Consider the following 19,913-nt stretch of genomic DNA (forward strand, 5'->3'; position numbering starts at 1 on the left):
ACAGAAATCCGTTTAGAATTATATTTAAGCAATATAGCACGAGTGAGAGTGGGGTTGGTCATGGATATTCCCACGGGTGTTGTTCGGCCGTAGCCACGAGGCCGGAGGCCGAGTGGCGCAGGCAACAACAGCCGTGGGAATATCCATGACCAATCCCACGATCACGAGTGCTATATTGCTTTTATACAACAATTCTACCACAAACTAAATAATCTGAAAACACCCCAACATTGTTTAAAAATGTTAATTTCGACATTGTTCTTACGCATCAAAAAATAGTTCCCTTTTCAATAGACAGCGTCTTGGTTGCTAGGTAACCAACATTCCAAATCCCCCGTTATGGGTCTTTGTGGTTTACGTGTCTTCTTGAAAGAAATGTTGAAAGTTGGGCTGAAATCACATTCATATCTAGGTTTGCTGCATGCATGTTACAAGGACACTGGGCCATGTCATGTAAGGGACATGGTACTGCAAAAAAACGGAAACATAGCCTACATTGCAGAACCACTCAACTTTATTAATTTATGGTGAATAAATGTTACACTACTGTGCACAGCCTGACGTGACGATGCTAGCACGTTAGCAGCGGTTAGCTAACTATGCTAACGTTAGTTATCTACAAATCTCCTCCAAGTGACAATCATATTATACACAATGCTGGCAATGCTGAGAACAATTAGCATCCTCGTTTATCTTACTTACATTAAGTTGACTGTGTGGCTTAATCCACAGATGTGGTGAAGCACTGTTTTGTTATGGTTTGCTAAGGAGTAACCCATTGCTTAAAATAGTGGAGAGCTGGGATGAGAACATTGTGTCGCGGAGTGATTTATTATTAGCTGTGCAAAGTCTGAGTTGAAATGTCCAGGGATATTCCAACTCATGGAACATCTCTCGGCCAATCAGAAACAAATAAATAGTTCCATGGAACCCAATTGTTGTATAATAATGAATAATGCAATAATGAAGAATGCTAAACTATGTTTGTTTATTCAGAATGGAATGGATTGCAAATGAATCCGAATGAAGAAACGTAAGCCACTTACAACGTAAAAGTATGTCCAAAAGAGGATATTGAAGGCTGGCTATCATTATTTCTGCCATGGCAAGCCTGCTTCATGTTCATCTTAAAGTCTTTTTGCTGTCATAGGTGAACATCGTGCGCACTTAATGCACGCAACAAAGCATACCTGACAAATGCATAGCCTACCTCCGACTTTTTCTCCAAACTTGCTCGAAGTTATTTCTCCTGTTTTCATTTTTTTCTTTACATCTTCAAGCTTCACGTTGCACTTACAATACAGCACAGCAGGCCCGGTGTGATGCGTGCGAGTGGAGAAGCTGCGCATGATACGTGTTGCGCAGATGACATTACAAATGACATTTTGTAACTCAGAGCCTAACTTGTATAACTTTGTATACACTTGTTACTTAGGCCTACTTTGTTAAATATATAATATTTCTGAGTCTGACTATGGCATAGCTTTAGCTCCCTACCCAAGTAGGCTAATGATTTAAAAAAAAAAAAAAATGCTTGATCAAGGACCCGGCCCGGCCCGGCCCGAGGATAGTGGCTGGAAATATCGGCCCGACCCGGCCCGCGGGCTCGGGCTCGGGCAGAGAATCTAAACTCTACTTCCTGTCACTATGTAAAAGCAAAAGACCCAAAACATATACCAATATACAATTAATTGTCATCAAAGATCATGACAGCAGTATTAAAGTTACAGGCATTACATGCCATGCTGTCGCTCATTATTATGTTGTCATATTACAGAATGCCCTGTAGGGGCATTGAAGTCCTGATAAGTCGTAAAGTATAGCACAGGGATGTCAAACCCGGGCCCGGGGACCAGATCAGGCCCACCAGCAGCATGTTTCATGTGGCCCCCCACATGATTTGGGTAAATTAGAATAAAACAAGATATTCACATCCAGTTGTCTGCAACAATGTGCAATAAGTGGCCCCAGCCGTGGCGCAACTGGCTGGGGCACCTGCACCGTACGCCGGCGACCCGGGTTCGATTCCCGCCCCGTGGTCCTTTCCGGATCCCACCCCGACTCTCTCTCCCACTCACTTCCTGTCAATCTCCACTGTCCTATCCAATTAAAGGCATAAAAAGCCCCCAAAAAAAACGAAAAAAACAATGTGCAATAAGTAATATCTCTATGATATAATACATTGAATAAATTTGCACTACAAACCATCCTCACCTCAGTAAGAAAGAGGCCAAAAAAAACTGACATGTAGTAGGTTATTGCAAGAGAGAAAGAGCAGTATATGCCAGCAGTACATTATTTGTACTTATTTGCTCATAAGTATGTATAGTAAAGGAGTCAAACAACACCCCTCCCTTCAGTATTTCCAGAGAAACTCCACACATTGTTTCCTTTTTTTGTTTGGGGAACAGGCTGCCCCACTTTATTTGTTTCCAGTTTTCAGAGCCTTACTGCCTACAGAGACTGATTTATTTTACAGTGTACTCCAGGATGGGCAGCTAGCGGATCGCCAGGAGATGTTCGCTGAAGGTGACCAACATTTTTATGGGCTTGAAACTGTGTACAATTGCTGACAGTTAAGTTAAAAGTTTGTAACACATTAAATACTCACTGGATCATTTGTTGCTGATAACATACTGTAGTGGATCGTTTAAGGGCAACCAAAAGTTTGAGGGCTTGTGAAAATACGGCCCTTGCAGTCCATATCCACACACAGAATGAGCGGCTAGGACTCACTGGGCCAATCCCAAAGTCCGGAAATTCGTAGGGGCTTAGGGCTGTCCCAATGTTGAATTTCAAAGGGTGTGAGGGTTTGAGTAGTACACACTTACCGAGCCCTTTCCGTGAGTCTGAATCGATGCAGACTTCATCAAAGGGAACTACCCACAATTCAAAGCGTTGTGACGTTTACCGCGGAAACCATAGGGAAATCCGCAAATTACAAAGGTAAACAACTGCACGACACACGTGCATGGTGCACGTATCAGCAACGTCTTAAACATCGTTAAGTGCTGTCCCAATCCCATTTATACCTATCGGAGCCCATGTGGTCTGACACACTCACTCACTTAGCACCTGAGATCAATTAAGTCTGTGAATCTTTAGTCCTCAGTCCTTAGGGCTCACTTACTGTGGTGAAGTGATGATGGGGTGAAGAACACAGCAAGCAAGCAAACATGGATTTTTGTAGAGAGTGCAGATTTATTTACAGTGCGAAATAGTGCCGACAAATAACAAACAAAAAGACTTCAGACCAAATGAAACAAAAATTAACCAACCAGTTTCTTAACTCAATAGCACAATTCACAATTCAATCAATACTCCATGTACTACCTCTCAGCAAGCTGATACACTCCAGACTACTTCACAAGACTTCTCTCTCTCTTTAATATGAAATGAGCCAGCCTTAAACACAGCAGTACACAGCAGTAAAACTGAAACTGAGTGTAGGTGGGTGAATGTTTGGTCTTTGTCCATTTTTATTTCGGCTCCCATGTTAAAGTTAGAGCTTGCACACCGCCTGCATGACATGAGCCACGCCGAAAACGCCTGCATGCTAGAAATAGGACAGATGCCTATTTTTCACGCAACACGCAAGCATTTCCATTCAAAACAGTGAAAAAAAAAATAAAGAGATGTTTTAATAGGCAGAGAGGCCACCGTAGCGCAGTGTCAGACATATTTCTGGTGTGCAAAGACATAGAAAATGCCATGCAACCGCTACGCAAACTGACACGCAACAGACACGCCACGTTCAAGCCACTCACCCGGTCTGAATCAGCCCTAAGATGTGAGCGTCATGTGAGCAGTGTGAAAGTTGCAACCTATTAACATGGGTGCCGGAATGAAAACGAACAGGTAACACAGCTGCCACTCAACACGCATCTGTGTGAATCGGGCATAAGACAATGCCTGCGTTGCGTGTGCGGGACAGCTCCCCTACCCATGTACTCACTAACTGTGTTACTTGTCAGTTAACAGGTTAGACTGTGTAGGCCTACTCATGATATGTGCATCTCAGGTGCACTACAACTGCGAACAGCATGACAAAAGTGGCACCTATTTTTTACCACCTTAAGCGTGTTGGAAGTGTACAAAAATACATTGAAAAGTCTGGTTCTGATAGTCATATTGGTATGTTCAAAATGGGAAAGTGGAGGCTACATATGTCACCTAAGCCTAGCAGAAACCTGTAGGCCAGACTATAAGTGGGCCTACATTACTGTTTGTTGATAAACTGAACATTAAGTGAAGGACAATAGGCTAGATTTCAGGTGCTCTATCTCTCTGCTTCCTGGTAACAACTGGTCAACTTTTGGTCTTCAATTCAGCTCGTAATCGTAGCCATTATCAATGACCAACTCTATGTAGAAAGATAGCAGTGAACACATGCAACTGCGCTTTTAGCAGCAACAGAACGGGGATGGAACACGACACAGAAACTGTAAAAAATAAAATGTATTAATATACTTCCATAATCATTGAAAATAGAAAATCTGAAGACACTCAGTTTACAGTGAAAGATATGAACAAGATTAGATTTCTGGACATTACAAGAGCAATGATAGTGACAGTTTTGTGAAAGGTTCATAAAACATTTATTAGCTCCTCATTGAATCGCTTGTTGATCCCATAGAGGATTGTAAAAGTATAACAAGTTTGATGGATTTTCTCTGAATTAGTGAACAAAATAGAACAGAAATCCAGTACACTGTTTTGAATAAAACAACATTAAATAAACTGAACACAGAAACTCACACCTATCCTTTTTTGACCAACATTAACTGAGCGTAGTGATTACTATAAATGCTGTCTGCTAGAGTATGACACGGTGAGCAGGACTGAGAGGTCAGAGATTGACAGCAGAATAAACAGCGTCTGGTGGCAGCTCTCTCTTAGCTCTCCTGCCCCTGGGCTCCTTCTTAGAGAAGCTCAACGCTGCATAGTTCAGGCCCTCAGCAGCCTCAGCCTATGGCAGCAAACAGACATGTGTATATTAGAAAAAAACTGTACTTATTTAAAAAAAAACCCAATATATTTTAAATAATTAAAATCATACAATAGAATCACATTTGAACATGGAGAAATATGTGTCTTACTTGGTGACTTGTCCCAGTGTTGGAGTTGCCATCTCTAATATGCTGCTTGTTTCTCACTGTCAAGCAAATAACATACAAACTCAGGAAACTAAACTAATGCACATAATCCACATTCTCAATAAATAAAGAAATATGGCACTTACTCTTACATATCAGCCAGACTAGACAAGATGTCTGAGCAGCTACACAGCAACCCAAAGCTACAGCCAAACCCACCAGCATCGGATTTACTCGTTCAGCTGCAAATTGACCAACAAAACTATGTCAACTGAAATACTTTATGTTACATATTTGTTAAAGCAGTGGTTCTCAACCTTTTTTCAGTGATGTACCCCCCGTGAAATATTTTTTTCAGCCAAGTACCCCCTAACCAGTGCAAAGCATTTTTAGTTGAGAAAAAAGACTTAAAACAGAGCAATAAAACATATTCTTAAAAATACAGCCGGAATTTTGCCCACTCTGGGTTGGCCTTCTTTGCCACTTGTCCCTCCGTATTTTCACAAGAATTACCGCTACGCTTCAACCACGACTCCATCGTTTGAGTTTTGACAGTGATTGACAGGTGATGGAGGGTGGCATGTGAAAGGTTGGGTCGAACCATCCTGGTATGGGGGGGACTCTGGGTTTTTAGGATAATGAAATTGAATAGCCTACTGAAATATAAAATTCATTAGTATTATTAGTACTAATTATTAGTATTTTTGCATTCTACTTTTTATATGTATATTTTAAAATCTCACGTAACCCCACCCCCAGGGATACGCGTTCCCCCATTTGAGAACCACTGTGTTAAAGGCAGGACTAGTGAAAGGAAAACAACGGTTTAAATGTGACGAGAGATGCTGTCATTATTACTGTATATATTATATCTTTATATGTATATATTATATTGATTGTTTTAGCCATAATAATTCTCACAGTCTAGTCACCACTCTAGATACAAGGCGTCCAATATTTCTCAATTTTAATCTAAGCATCAAGGGTTAATTCAGCATGTGGGCATGTTAAATATTAAATTGCATTTTAAGTCCATCCATGAAACAATCAAGCAGGTTTCCTCCTACAAGTATTTGGGAGTATGGATAGAGCACTTGTTAATCTGGAAAGACCATGTAGACTTTGTCTCCAAGAGAAAAAACAGAGGATATACTTTCTCCGCGGCCTCTAATGAAGTCTGTTCTTCACCTCACTCATAATGAGCATTCTACAATACTGTAGTATTGTAATACCAAACTAACTAGCTTATAACAGACTCTCCTAGAACCCAAACCCAGTACAGTGAGTTTGGTGCTGATAAAAGCTACCAACCTATAAAGCTCGCAACCTGCTAGCATATATTTTGGTTATACATTTGTAACTATAGGAAATATTGGTAACGCTACCAACCTATAAAGCTCGCAACCTGCAAGCATATATTTTGGTTATACATTTGTAACTATAAGAAATATTGGTAACGCTTTAGAATAACATGAGCTACATTCCTATCTGTGGTTTTGAAGAAAATGTTCAAAATGTACAACAAATAGGTAAGAAAGGTCTTATAAGCGTATTAGTTATCCACCTCTTTGTCTTATACACCATTAACAAGAATTAACAAGCTGCTTGTTAACACTTACAACTGTTAAAATATATGCTTGTTAGTTACAGTTAGTTAATGTTATTAAAGGATAACAACAGTTAACTGTTAGTAATGAATTGTTAACTGCTTATTATGCACTGTTAATACCTAATAAGCACATGTTATAAAGCGTTACCGAAATATTTCATACTTGGTGTCTTGGTCTAAACAAACAAACCAAACAAAAACATGGATGGCTCATGGAAAAAAACAAACCCCAAACCACTGGATGATTTGCCTGAAATTAGACTGATAAAGGAAATACTGATCCAAATAAACTGTTCACATTCAGTGAAAATTGAAACCAGTCAGTCAGCAATAATACCGGTATATATAGCCTAATTATATTCAGCTAGTTTGAATTAGCAAGTATGCCATCACCACCAAAAAATATGTATGATTTAAAATCAGGTTTTTACATACCCAAAACAAGCGTTGTTCCATTGCCAAAAAGTATGTGTCCACTTGTGACTATGCCGCAGTAGTAGGTTCCAGCATCAGAGATGTTGACGTCCTTCTTTGGGAGACTGTAGACACAGCGACCCTCACACGGCCCAGTCCAGCTCTTGTTGGTGTAAATGACCCCTGGATGGGAACCTCCTGAAGCGGGTCTGTACCAGAACACTCTGAGATATTCAGTTCTGCTCTCAGCCAGCACCACACACTCCAGTGTCTCTGAATCTCCTGCATGAACTGGGTCTAAAAGTGTGGCCTGTATCACTTCTGTAATGTTGGACCTCAGCTGATCTCTTTCTGAAAAGAATTTCACACACACAGTTAGCATATGAAAGATTTAACAATATATGACAATACCCAAGTGAAAAAATGTGTACTTGTATATTAGAGTGTATCATATAGATATATTAGAATATCTGTCTCACTGAATCACCCGAAAGAACTGAGTCTGATTCTGGGGCTTTGGTCACTGCTGTAGCGTATGATACTATAATGGCAATGTGTTAAATATACCACTGGTTAAAAATAAAGGTAACACTTTACGGTAAGGGTACATGAATTATCATGAATTCATGCATGAATTAATTCATGATTTATGCATTACTTCATTCTTAATAAATCTTAAATAATAATGATGTACCCACCACACTTTATGCTTCAGTTGATGTGTTGTTCATGTATGAGGTCATGAATGACAGACTATGAACTCATGTAAATTCCTGATGATTCATGAGATATTTAGGAATGAAGTAATACATAAATCATGAATTAATTCATGAATTCATGATAATTCATGTACCCTTACGGTAAATTGTTACCCAAATAAATAACATGCAAATTGCACATACCTTTCACAATCAAATATGTTGCTTTTCCATATTTTACTTCCACATATTGCTTTGCTATACCACAGAAATAGGAACCTTCATCAGATGACATAATGTCTGCTATTGATAGGTAGAATGATCCAGAAACTTTTGTTAAGTTGAAGCGCTCATTATTAAATTCATTGAAGAGGCTGGGAGGCAGAACTGTCTGAATTGTTCCAACATACTGTGGTAGTTGTCCAATACTTTGCTTAAACCAAGTGATAGGCTCATTTGTGCCGTCTTCTGAAAGAAAACATTGCAAAGTCACACTAGTCCCAATCATGGCCTCTAGTATAGGCTGAGAAACACCAGTAGTTTGTGCTGGATCTGCAAAAAAAAATAGGTATTGCTTAAATTATGTTGGTACAATGTTTCATATAAATATAACAAAACATGGCATCACTGAGTTAGTTTCAACTTACCTATGAAAGTCCAAAAGGACACAAAAACACTGAGAATCAACATTTTCACTTCAGGCACCACACAAATCATGATATATGTTTCACAGTAAAGCTGACAGTGTGTGACAGGACAGAGGTGAACAGTACCTCTAAATAAATACAGACAGAGGTGAACAGGTTGATGACAGATACCCTCCCGCCTCCACACACACACACAAAGGAAACAAAAGAAAACTTCAAAAAAGGGAGACCACGTTGTAACTTCCTGCTCCAATGTCTTATGATGTTTATTCAGATGAACATAATAAACAGAAATGTGTTTAGCATGACTACCTATCCCACATATTAGCTTCAATATTTAATGTTTTAGAAAACTATATGTTCTGTGGGGCGATTGAAAAAGTTTAAAAATGAACTGTGAGTGCTATCCTTTATTCATAAAGTTTATAAGAACACCATTATACAAAATACCTTAACACTGTTTAGTTTTTTTTAGAAAAGACTCAATAAAAGATGGTTTGTAGAAAAGATGAGTTCCCATTTCCTGATATTTTAAGAGATTGGATTCGGCCAACATTTTTGTTTTTTTTGTTTATTTGTTTGTTTTTAACCAGGCAGCATTATCATTATGCAGATTATGTTAGAGACCTCTGGTTGTCTGAACAACACTAGTGTGCACTGGGCCCAGAACAACTTAACACATCATTACAGTGCTGATATGATGGACGTACTGCGAACAAATACTGTAGTGAAGTTCAATGTTTGGACATGTTAGATTCATTAGATTAGATTCAATGTTTGGGCATGTTGCATCTGCATCAATGTTACTGTACTGCTTACTCCATCTGCCCTAGGTTTCTTCCCATATGAGAGTTTTTCTGGCCACTGTCCCCTTAGTGCTGGCTGTAGAGGGATCGAGGGTCAAGTTCAAGCTGGGCTCTGTAAAGCAAATTGAGAAATACTATTATATCATGGTAGAACTGAGAAGAACTGATCTGAAGTGAACTGAACTGAATAATTAATGATATAGATAAAAAAAATGTTTCAGATAAAGGACATACTTTGGCACGTTCTTGCCTGGAGCTTTAACAGCAATAAACATACAAATTTCAGGAAGGTTTAGATTGATTACCATAGTGTGACTATCATTCACATCCACTATCTAACTAACTGCATTCCGTTGTCTAACTGCATTTAGTTGTATTTGTACTCTGCACAATGACAATAAAGTTGAATCTAATCTAATCTACAGTATCTATAGCACTCTGATTGTGTTAAGGCTGTCATGTTCTGGAATAGTCCATAGGGGGCACTGGTGATTCAACTCAGTTTTCTCTCTCCTCCTGTCACTTTCAGCAAGTCACAGAATGGAGAGGCTTTATTTAATCTACTTAACCCAGAGCAGCTGAGCAGTATATGAGGTTTACTGCACTACTACCAATCATGCTAACTGTGAATAAACTCTTTGCTTCGGAAATGATTACTATTTCTTTTGCGAGATCTCAAGTTTTTTTTGCGAGATATTGACTTTCTTTTGCGAGATATTGAGTTTGTTTTACGAGATCTCGAGTTTCTTTTGCGAGATCTCGAGTTTCTTTTGCGAGATATTGACTTTCTTTTGCGAGATCTCGAGTTTGTTTTGCGAGATATTGAGTTTGTTTCGCGAGATCTCGCAAATCCATCAATGCATGAGAACCACAAACGGGAGCAACCGCACCGGGCCAGGTCAGGAGGGGGGGCCCAGAAAAATAAAGAATCAAATAAAAGCTTTCTGTTGTGATTCTGCATTAAGTGCATTCATTGATGTGTCTCACTTACCAGCTTAAGGCGTTGTTGCTTGTTGTTTCTGGCAGTTTCAACATTAATCATAGGCATGTTATATTTATGACATAAAAGTGGAATTTATTGAAGGCATTTGATCACAGCTGAGAAATTACGCAGGAACATTTTCAACTGGACCAAAACAATGCATGAATGTTGCTTCGGTGCGTCACATGAAACACAATTGAGACAATAGATTGCAAGGCCGTAGTCATGATGTCAACATTGGGGGGGACCAAATGTGTGGTGGGGTCTGAGGGACCCCCAAACAGAATTTCAATACATTTCCTACCATGCAAAAAATATTATTAAAAATCGTTAGTTAAGTCTTTAAGTCAAACTTTTGACGGACATAGGCATGGCATGGAAGGATTATGAACCCCTGGGCAAAGATGCCCCCCCCCCTCCTCCAGATAGAGGGGTCCTGATGCATTCTCCCACGGAAGATTTTTTATTTTAAAAAAAATTACCCTTTAAATGATGACTTCTGGTGAGTTTTGTGAAAAGAGAAGGGTGGTGAAGAAGCAACTTCACACAGAGGCTTGGGCTTCAAGCCAATTCAGTAATCCATCCCTGGACCTGTGGTATGACTCAATTTGTCTTCAAAATGTATACTTTATAATAAATTACAAACTAGAGTATCTTTGTTAACCTCTATATTACACAGAATGTGGTTCTTTGACTTATTACTTACACCTGAAGATTTTTTTTAAACTAAGGCTTAGACTCATAGGTTTGGACCTATAACCTAATAAGATTTTGTCTTTTAATTTAGATTTTATTATGCTGGCGGCTAATCACACAATTTTAATGTAGTTTGAAAGGGACAGGATTCAGGAATAGGCTACTAAGACAGGCCCCTCTTCTGTCTGACTCGCGCTACCCCTTGCATTAGGCTATAAACTGGCTTCTGACTGAAATTACGTTTTGTGCCAACATGTAGAAACACTAGGCCTACTACAGCCTTTAATTGGTGAATGGAGGTGCAAATTCCTTTCTTTGGTTATTGTCCGCGATTCACATTAACTGTAGGCTATCACCGACAGTGCATTGTAAACGTTTTTTCCAACTTGTGTGCCGTCGCCACATTTGATTCCTACGTTTTGCCTGCATGGACACACGCATCTAAATAATATGCAAGATGCAACAACCATTTCTAAGAGGCCTATAAACGGTAATGTCTGGCATTACTACTAGCATATGAATGCATTATTTATGTTGAAAGACATGAAAAAATGAATGACACAGGCTTGCACAAATTCATCATTTAAAATAAAACGTTTCACTTTCGCTATCATTGCGAGGATAGGCTACAATATGGAAAATGTTTCAAAGTACCTTTGAGTCTGATCGGCTCCAAAAATGTATGGGATTTCCTTAGCCTGTGCTACACCTTAGTAGGGTGCAGTAAATGGAAGCTTTTGATAGCGCATGCCACTAACAAAAAACGGAAAACCACCAGGACAAACCACTCAGGGGTGTAGGCTACTCTGGAACCATCACTTGGTCACTAATTTGTGCGTTATTTACGTTTGATTACATTTCAGATGCGTGTAGGTTTCCTGTAGGCCTAGTCTAGCGCTCTTTTCTTTCTTTCTTTTTCCGTATATTGGGGGGGACATTTTGGTCATATTTGAATATTGGGGGGGACACGTCCCCCTCAATGTCTATGGTGACTACGGCCCTGATAGATTGACCATATTGGACAACGTCAAAGCCTTATCATAGGCATGTTATATTCATGACATGAGAAGTGGAACTTATTGAACAAAAATGACACATTTTAAACTTGCGCAAAACTGCATGAACCCAGCATCAGTGCGTTGCATAAATTAAAACAAAAATTGAAGCAACAGCTTGACCATCGAACAATCCTACTGCAAAGCTTTTCCATAGACATGCAGCGTTTCTGACATAAAAAGTGGAATATGAATGCTTTTCATCACGGAGCTGCCAGCTGTTCGCGATTTGACTGATTCTTGAGCTCTCAGCGCAGTGTTGACTTGCGCGTCTTTTTTAGATTGTGAACGTAAACGAAGGAAAGCCCTCTAATTGGACAGGCAAGACTGACAAGTAGACGGGCTTAGGCCCGTCCAGGCCCGGCCGTGGCTACGCGTAGGCCTATGCTTGGTAGGCTAAACTAGTGGAAAAATGTCAAAGTCAAAGTCAAAGTCAGCTTTATTGTCAATTTCTTCACATGTTCCAGACATACAAAGAGATCGAAATTACGTTTCTCACTATCCCACGGTGAAGACAAGACATATTTTACCAATTTAAGTCCACAGACAAACATAAAATTCAAGTAAACAAAAAAGTAAGTAAATAAGTAAATAAGAGGATGTTATGTTGTCTGTAAACAAATTTGGTAGCCAGACAAAAAGAACATAAATAGAGGATAGAAAATACAAAAAAGGAGGGAAAGAACGCGAAGAAGGTATAGGCCTATGGTTCTTGGCTTCACATTCGGGGAACAGACGAGTTCGAGGATAACGTTACGGTAGGACAATGATGACATTAATACAGTAGCCCGCAATTGTATGCTTGATCTATATTATTTTAACTAATTGATCTGAATTGGTTGATGTTTCTCCTGTGCTTAGCCTATGCTCACCTGTGCTGCGTGCGTATACCTAGGCCATATGGCTGTCGCGGTCGTGGGCGCGCGTGCATGTTACTACCCGGCCCAGAATAACGTAGGACCGGCCCTGTCTAAAATCAAAAGACTATATCACTGTGCGTGTGTGGTAACGTTAACTTCTGGTCTTGACTCACTGCAGAATGCAGCGGCTTGTTCACTGCACTGGAGAATTCAGCTAAACAAGTTAAAGAAAAGGAAACGAAACTTCATATTTTTCATATCTAAAATCAAATTGAATATTGAAATCGAGGCTTAGGATGGAGTAATGTGTAGGACGATGACGCATCCCCCATCAGATTTTTTCACAAATCGCACCCTGACTAGGTTGGCTTGTCAGTCAGTGTGGAACGCAACCTCAGACCAACGCAGATAGCAAAATAAGGAACTGCAACCTAATTTCAGTGGCTAAAGCTCTCCGGAACATTTCTAGTGGTTCTCATATGCATTGATGGATTTGCGAGATCTCGCAAAACAAACTCAAGATCTCGCAAAAGAAACTCGAGATTTCGCAAAAACAAACTCAAGATCTCGCAAACCTAGTCAGTGATTGTCCCCAGTACATACCTTTTCTCAGTTTTTTTTTTTACCTTTGTTTCTTTTTTCATGTCACCTCCCAGGCTCCGTAGTAGAGGAAGTACTGAAACTCAGAGAAATGTCCCTCATCCCAGAACTTTTAAAAAGCCTAAAACACCCCTATAAGCCCACATAACCTACAGCCAGTGTTGTAAAAGTTAGACACTTCATGTGTACAATTTTGTAAATAAGGTCGGGCATTAAAGTTATGAATCCAGGTTGCTCCACAACTCCGAAGGGATGCAAACCCTGAACAACAAGTAAGTATAAGTATACTCTTTTGATCCCGTTAGGGAAATTTGGTCTTTGCATTTATCCCAATCCGTGAATTAGTGAAACACACTTAGCACACAGTGAACACACAAGGGGAAAAGTGCTGTGAGAATCATGTTCTTTGATTTCTCAGTTACTTTTAACACCATCCAACCCCTCAGACTGGGAGACAAGCTCTTGCAGATGGGTGTGGGCGCTCACCTGGTAACCTGGATTACAGATTACCTGACCGAGTGACCACAGTTCGTCAGACTGAAGAACTGTATCTCTGACACTGTGATCAGCAGCACCGGAGCGCCACAGGGAACTGTGCTCTCTCCAGTCCTGTTCACCCTGTACACATCTGACTTCTGTTACAACACCGAGTCATGCCACATGCAGAAGTTTTCTGACGATACTGCAATTGTGGGGTGTATCAGGGATGAACAAGAGGAGGAGTACAGGAGCCTGGTGAAGGACTTTGTGCAATGGTGCAAACTCAATCACCTTCATCTCAACACTTCAAAGACCAAGGAGATGGTGGTGGATTTCCGCAGGGCTAAGCCCGCTCTGCTACCAGTCTCCATTGATGGGGTCATTGTGGAGGTGGTAAGCACCTACAAGTATCTGCGTCTCCACCTGGACAATAAACTGGACTGGTCAGCCAACACTGACGTACTCTACAAGAAAGGGCAGAGCAGGCTGTACTTCCTGAGGAGGCTGCGGTCCTTCAATGTGTGCAGCAAGCTCCTCAGGATGTTTTACCAGTCTGTTGTTGCCAGCGTCCTCTTCTATGCAGTGGTATGCTGGGGAGGAAGCACAAAAAAGAAGGATGCTGGGCGACTTGACAGGCTGGTAAGGAAAGCTGGCTCTGTAGTGGGAGCTTAACTGGAGTACATCACTTCAATATCTGACAAAAGGACCCTGAACAAACTGATCAACATCTTGGACAATGAATGTCTTCCACTCTACAGCACTATTAAAAAGCAAAAGAGCTTGATCAGCTGGAGACTTCGCTCACTGCCATGCACAACTGAAAGGCTGACAAAGTCATTTGTCCCCAGGGCCATTGAACTGTTCAATGCTTCACTAAAGGGAAGAGGAGAGATAGACTTCTCTGCTTAGTCTGTCTGCCTCTCCACCCTCTCCATGTTTGAGTACTGACTGCCACTACTGCTTTACTACTGTTTTACTACTGTTTTACTAATGTCCACAGCCTAATGTTTTTACTACTGTTTTACTGCTACACTGTTTTTCATGCTATATTAGCACACATGACCAATGTCTTCTGCTACAATACTGAATGGCTGTAACCCTGTTACATCAACCTGTTCTTGCACTAACATAGTTTTTTTTATCTTTAAGATAAAAAGATTAAATAAAGATTATTTAAGGTAATCTTATTACCTTGTCTACATTATACTTTACTCTCCTATTTGTCCATATTATTTATGCTGGGCCCAGTTCCCCGAAAGCATCTTAACCCTAAGAGCGTCGTAAAGTCCCTCTTACGAACGTCTTAAGATTTGCCGACAGTTTCCCAAAACCATCGTAGCTTAAGAGCGTCGTGAAAACACTCGTAGATCTATGAGTGCTCCAGAGTTCTCGTTACCGGCTAAGAGCGTCTTAACAGTACTTCTCACTGAGGTCACCAACAGGACATACAGAGGAATTACAACTTAGAATACATAATCCAATTTACAATTCCCATTCTTTATTGTGTTTACCCGATGAATCAAATTTTAGCGTGCAAAATAGTAGGCCTATAGCCTACATTTAATGGTCATAATAATGTGATGAAAAGCGGACAAAAATGCAATCCAGTTATGAAAAGATACGTTGCCAGAATAGTTTGCCATTATCTTTGCTAAGTGAAGGCTATATTTTATTAGGCCTATGAGGTAAAAGCAGAGAAAGGAACATGTGGTTTAGTCTGTACTGCATCAAATCTAAGCCTACACATTTCCTCACTTTCTTACTCGACTTCTTTCTTATCTTCAAACGTGTTCTTAAGTGACATCGCGGAAAATCGCGCATCTAATCTTAAATAATTACAATTATTTATGTCTGTGTGTGGTATATAACCTACTTGGGATGCTTACATGCAGATGTCAAAGTGTTTCTATTTTCGTATTGATGTGAATAAATGTGTAGATCCGAAGTTTAAACGGTAGGCCTATAGCTGTGACGTGCAGTCACCTGACATCACCATCAAATCAGAGGATATTTCAGAACTACTAACGTGGACAGCTCCCCTTAAGAGGATCTTAAGAGCAGTGCACGCGCGTTCACGCTACGAGCATGTTCGGGAAACAGTCGGAAAAACCAAACGAAGATGAGTTGTAGAAAACCCTCTTAAGAGCGTGTCTCCATCGTTATCGGGAAACTGGGCCCTGGTCTCTAGACCTTATTCTTGCACTGTTGCACTGTTGGACTACTGTTGGACTACTTTTTGCACCTTCATCATGACACTCACTCTCTTGAGCACCTTACCATGCACACAAAACTACAGGACTACTGTTGGACTACTTTTTGGACCTTCACCATGACACTCACTCTCTTGAGCACCTTACCATGCACACAGATCTACAGGACTACTGTTGGACTACTTTTTGCACCTTCACCATGACACTCACTCTCGAGCACCTCACCATGCACACAGAACTACAGGCCAGTCCCGGCCCTGTCACTGCAAGCGTCTCATGCTTGATCAACCTCAAGCACACTGTGGATTTTTTTATTTAATTCATATAGTATATTTAGTATTTAGTTTTGTTAGTTTTTCTTATCTTCTACTGTCTCTATTGTACAGTGGAGTTTGGTTATATGTTTATACTTATATTTACCATTTCTGTTGTAAGTGCATGTTGTATGTGATGTCTGTATGCTACTGAGACCTTTGAATTTCCCTCTGGAGATCAATAAAGTATCTATCTATCTATCTGTCTAACACACAGTCAGGTGAAGCACACACTAATCCCGGCGCAGTGAGCTGCCTGCAACAGCGGCGCTCTGGGAGCAGTGAGGGGTTAGGTGCCTTGCTCAAGGGCAAAAAGTTGATTACTGCCTAATCCGTGCACTTTTGTGAGGCTTTGGTGTCCACCAGTTTCTGCTGCTTACTTGTTGATGCATTCTCAACTGCAGGCAAGCTTCCCTTCCACCTGATTGCAGGTGCTTTCAGTTGAAGGTTAATCATGAATTATAGTATTGGAAGTGGTTTATAAAATATGTATCCTCACCCTAACTAATCATTAGTGCATGTGTATATAACAACTGTTAAATAATGGAAATATTACTTCATCAAAAACATATTATTGCATAATTTATTAAGTATTAAAAAAATCTATAAACATATTTTAAATATAGGGTTATTTACTATGAACAAACAATTTATAACTGTGAACAGATGCTTCACTGATGATAAATTATGTATGAACAAGAAATTACTAATGATGAACAAACCATTATCTAATAAGTAACAAAGGCTTAATAAATGATGAATACCGTGTAGTTATTATAAAGTGTTACCATTAAATAGAGAGCAGAGAGAGGGTCCGAGGCACGTCTGAAGTAAAGTTAAAAGTCCTTTATTTATCTGAGTGGGACATCAAGCCGACGCGTTTCGGTCGCGTGCGACCTTCTTCAGGGCTGATTACAACAGTATCACACAGGTGTGTTTTTAAAGTCCAAAAAGTCATGTGATTCAATCACGTGACTGATTTAACCCCATTTTGACACAACAAGACATAGAGACAAAATAACCACACGTTAAAGTTAAATACCAGTTCAAGTTCAGTAAACTAAGTACATATGAGATTCTCATAAAAACACAGAAAAGTCCAGTTCCTCATTCAGTCCAGGAAAGTTCACTGCCTCTAAGGTGTCAATCCAAAAGGATTCTCTCTGGGCCAATGTTCTCAGTCTATCCCATATATTTAATGTTACCATTAAATGTTTTAACAATTTATAAATGTAAGATTCATCACTGTCAACTAAACACAACTTTTTGTGTGTGTGTGTTGGGCGGGGCAGGGGGGCACCACAATGCAGCACAACAATACACTTCTTGGACATAGCATGTGATCTTCACGCTAAGTCATGTGGCTAGCCCAAAGAAGTAAATTCTTCAGCATTTTCTTGTCATAGTATGCTCCCTCACAGGATATTCCTAATATTACTGACTCAGGCAGAATAACCCTAAGTCGTGACAATTACACATAATATATGAAAATGTTAATCACCTCTATGTAATAAATGTAGACTAGTATTCACTTGTAATATAAGTAATCACTTCTATTGTATACAATTTTGTTAGTGATCCAACATTTCTACCACAAACCAAATATGGGCATTTTAAGTGCTTAAAAAATGGTGCACATGTTCCCAAGGTGATCACATGATTGCAAGACTCATGTGTTATAACACATGTGACCTATGTGTTATTTTATAAATGAATAGAAAGCATCTTTTCTACATCCTGGTTATGTTTATGTAGCCTATGGGACATGTTCAATTTCAGTGACATTGCAGTACCTCGCGAACCCCGGTTGAAGATCACTGCCATACAGTACAACATAACCATAGCGAGTCGCTAACAAGAGAACCAGCCATGCAACTTCAAGAATAGTTGACCTGAAGACATCTCGCAAGAATCATGAAACATTACCTTGTCTTGTCAGTAGATATAGCTCTTTGGAGATAGTTTTTACCTGTTGTTAATATCTTTCTCCTCCACAACAAAAACATTTTTATTGTGTACAGGGCAAAGACACAAGAAGAAAGCTATTTACAACAGCAGAGTAAAATATAAATATATCTTTACAGTCGCCAGAAAATACCTGAAACTGCATAGTATACCTTTAAGAGAGCAAAACAACAAAAGCATATTAAAATCTTACATAATGATCAAATTGCATGATTAAATGACACATTAAATTAAAATGTGCTAAAATACTTACAATATATCATTGAAAATAAAAAAAATCTGAAGACACTCAGTTTACAGTGAAAGATATGAACAAGATTAGATTTCTGGACATGGCAAGAGTAATGATAGTGCCAGTTTTGTGAAAGGTTCATAAAACATATTAGCTCATCATTGAATCACTTGTTGATCACATAACGGATTGTAAAAGTACAACCAAAGGTTTGGGAGATTTTCTCTGAATTAGTAAACAAAATAGAGCAGAGGTCCAGTACACTGTTTTGAATGAAAAATACATTAAATAAATTGAACACAGAAACCCAAACCTATTTATAATAGTTTAATATATGACCAAAGCTGAGCGTAAACTGATTACTATAAATATTGTCTGCTAGAGTATGACACGGTGAGCAGGACTGAGAGGTCAGAGATTGACAGCAGAATAAACAGCGTCTGGTGGCAGCTCTCTCTTAGCTGTCCTGCCCCTGGGATCCTTCTTAGAGAAGCTCAACGCTGCATAGTTCAGGCCCTCAGCAGCCTCAGCCTATGGGAGCAAACAGGGATGTGTATATCAGAAAAATAACAGTACTTATTCAACATACAAAATATACTGTGTACTGGTACATGTAGTATAATAAAAATCATAAAATAGAATCACATCAGAACAGAGGGAAAATGTTCTTTCTTACTTGGTCTCTTGTTCCAGTGTTAGAGTTGCTATCTCTAATATGCTGCTTGTTTCTCACTGTCAAGCAAACAACATATAAACTCAGGAAACAAAACTAATCCACATAATGCACATTCTCGATAAATAAAGAAATATGACACTTACTCTTACATATCAGCCAGACTAGTCAAGATGTCTGAGCGGCACCACAGCAACCCAAAGCTACAGCCAAACCCACCAGCATCGGATTTACTCGTTCAGCTGCAAAAATAAACCAGCAAAACTGCAAATAAAATATGTTATAGGCAGCACTTATGAAAGGAAACCCCTGTTTAAATGTGATGAGTAAGGTGATGACATTGTTACTCGACAAATACTATATATTAATATTAACTAGATGTACCGCATAGCGGTACAAAGTATGACCACCGCTCAGTCCTGCACATTCTTTCCGTAAAAATAAATTGCTTGTCAACTTTGTCTTCGTCTCCATCTTCAACTCCATCCCCTACTCTTACAACTTTTGTGTATGTAAATGAGTGTGTGGGTGTAATGGGGGGTGTGAATGTGCATTTGTGTGCGTGCATGTGCGTCG

General features: G+C 39.6%; 1 protein-coding gene and 1 long non-coding RNA gene across 3 annotated transcripts; both read right to left on the reverse strand.

Annotated features, from left to right (window-relative positions):
• Positions 1 to 3,172: 3,172 nt before the first annotated feature.
• On the reverse strand, positions 3,173 to 8,570 carry LOC143125813 (uncharacterized). 2 transcript variants are annotated; one of them, XM_076287560.1, is made up of 6 exons: positions 8,465 to 8,570; positions 8,022 to 8,369; positions 7,141 to 7,470; positions 5,243 to 5,338; positions 5,100 to 5,155; positions 3,173 to 4,969 (listed from the first exon to the last, which is right to left on the reverse strand). In XM_076287560.1, exons 1-6 carry the CDS (start codon positions 8,532 to 8,534, stop codon positions 4,850 to 4,852), a joined length of 1,020 nt encoding a protein of 339 aa, XP_076143675.1. In that variant the 5' UTR covers positions 8,535 to 8,570; the 3' UTR covers positions 3,173 to 4,849. The 2 variants fall into 2 exon arrangements, with proteins under 2 accessions (XP_076143675.1, XP_076143677.1); XM_076287562.1 differs by lacking the exon at positions 8,465 to 8,570 and having other exon boundaries at positions 8,022 to 8,120; positions 8,228 to 8,345.
• An 8,698-nt stretch (positions 8,571 to 17,268) lies between these two features.
• On the reverse strand, positions 17,269 to 19,574 carry LOC143125814 (uncharacterized). Its single transcript, XR_012987323.1, has 3 exons — positions 19,484 to 19,574; positions 19,341 to 19,396; positions 17,269 to 19,195 (listed from the first exon to the last, which is right to left on the reverse strand). It is a non-coding gene; the product is annotated as an uncharacterized LOC143125814 (long non-coding RNA).
• Positions 19,575 to 19,913: the final 339 nt, after the last annotated feature.

Source organism: Alosa pseudoharengus, unplaced genomic scaffold, assembly GCF_046254945.1.
Source record: "Alosa pseudoharengus isolate Yale_2024_CS ecotype anadromous, Long Island Sound unplaced genomic scaffold, YU_APseudo_1.1 YU_APseudo_1.1_scf_16, whole genome shotgun sequence".
NCBI lineage: Eukaryota > Metazoa > Chordata > Actinopteri > Clupeiformes > Clupeidae > Alosa > Alosa pseudoharengus.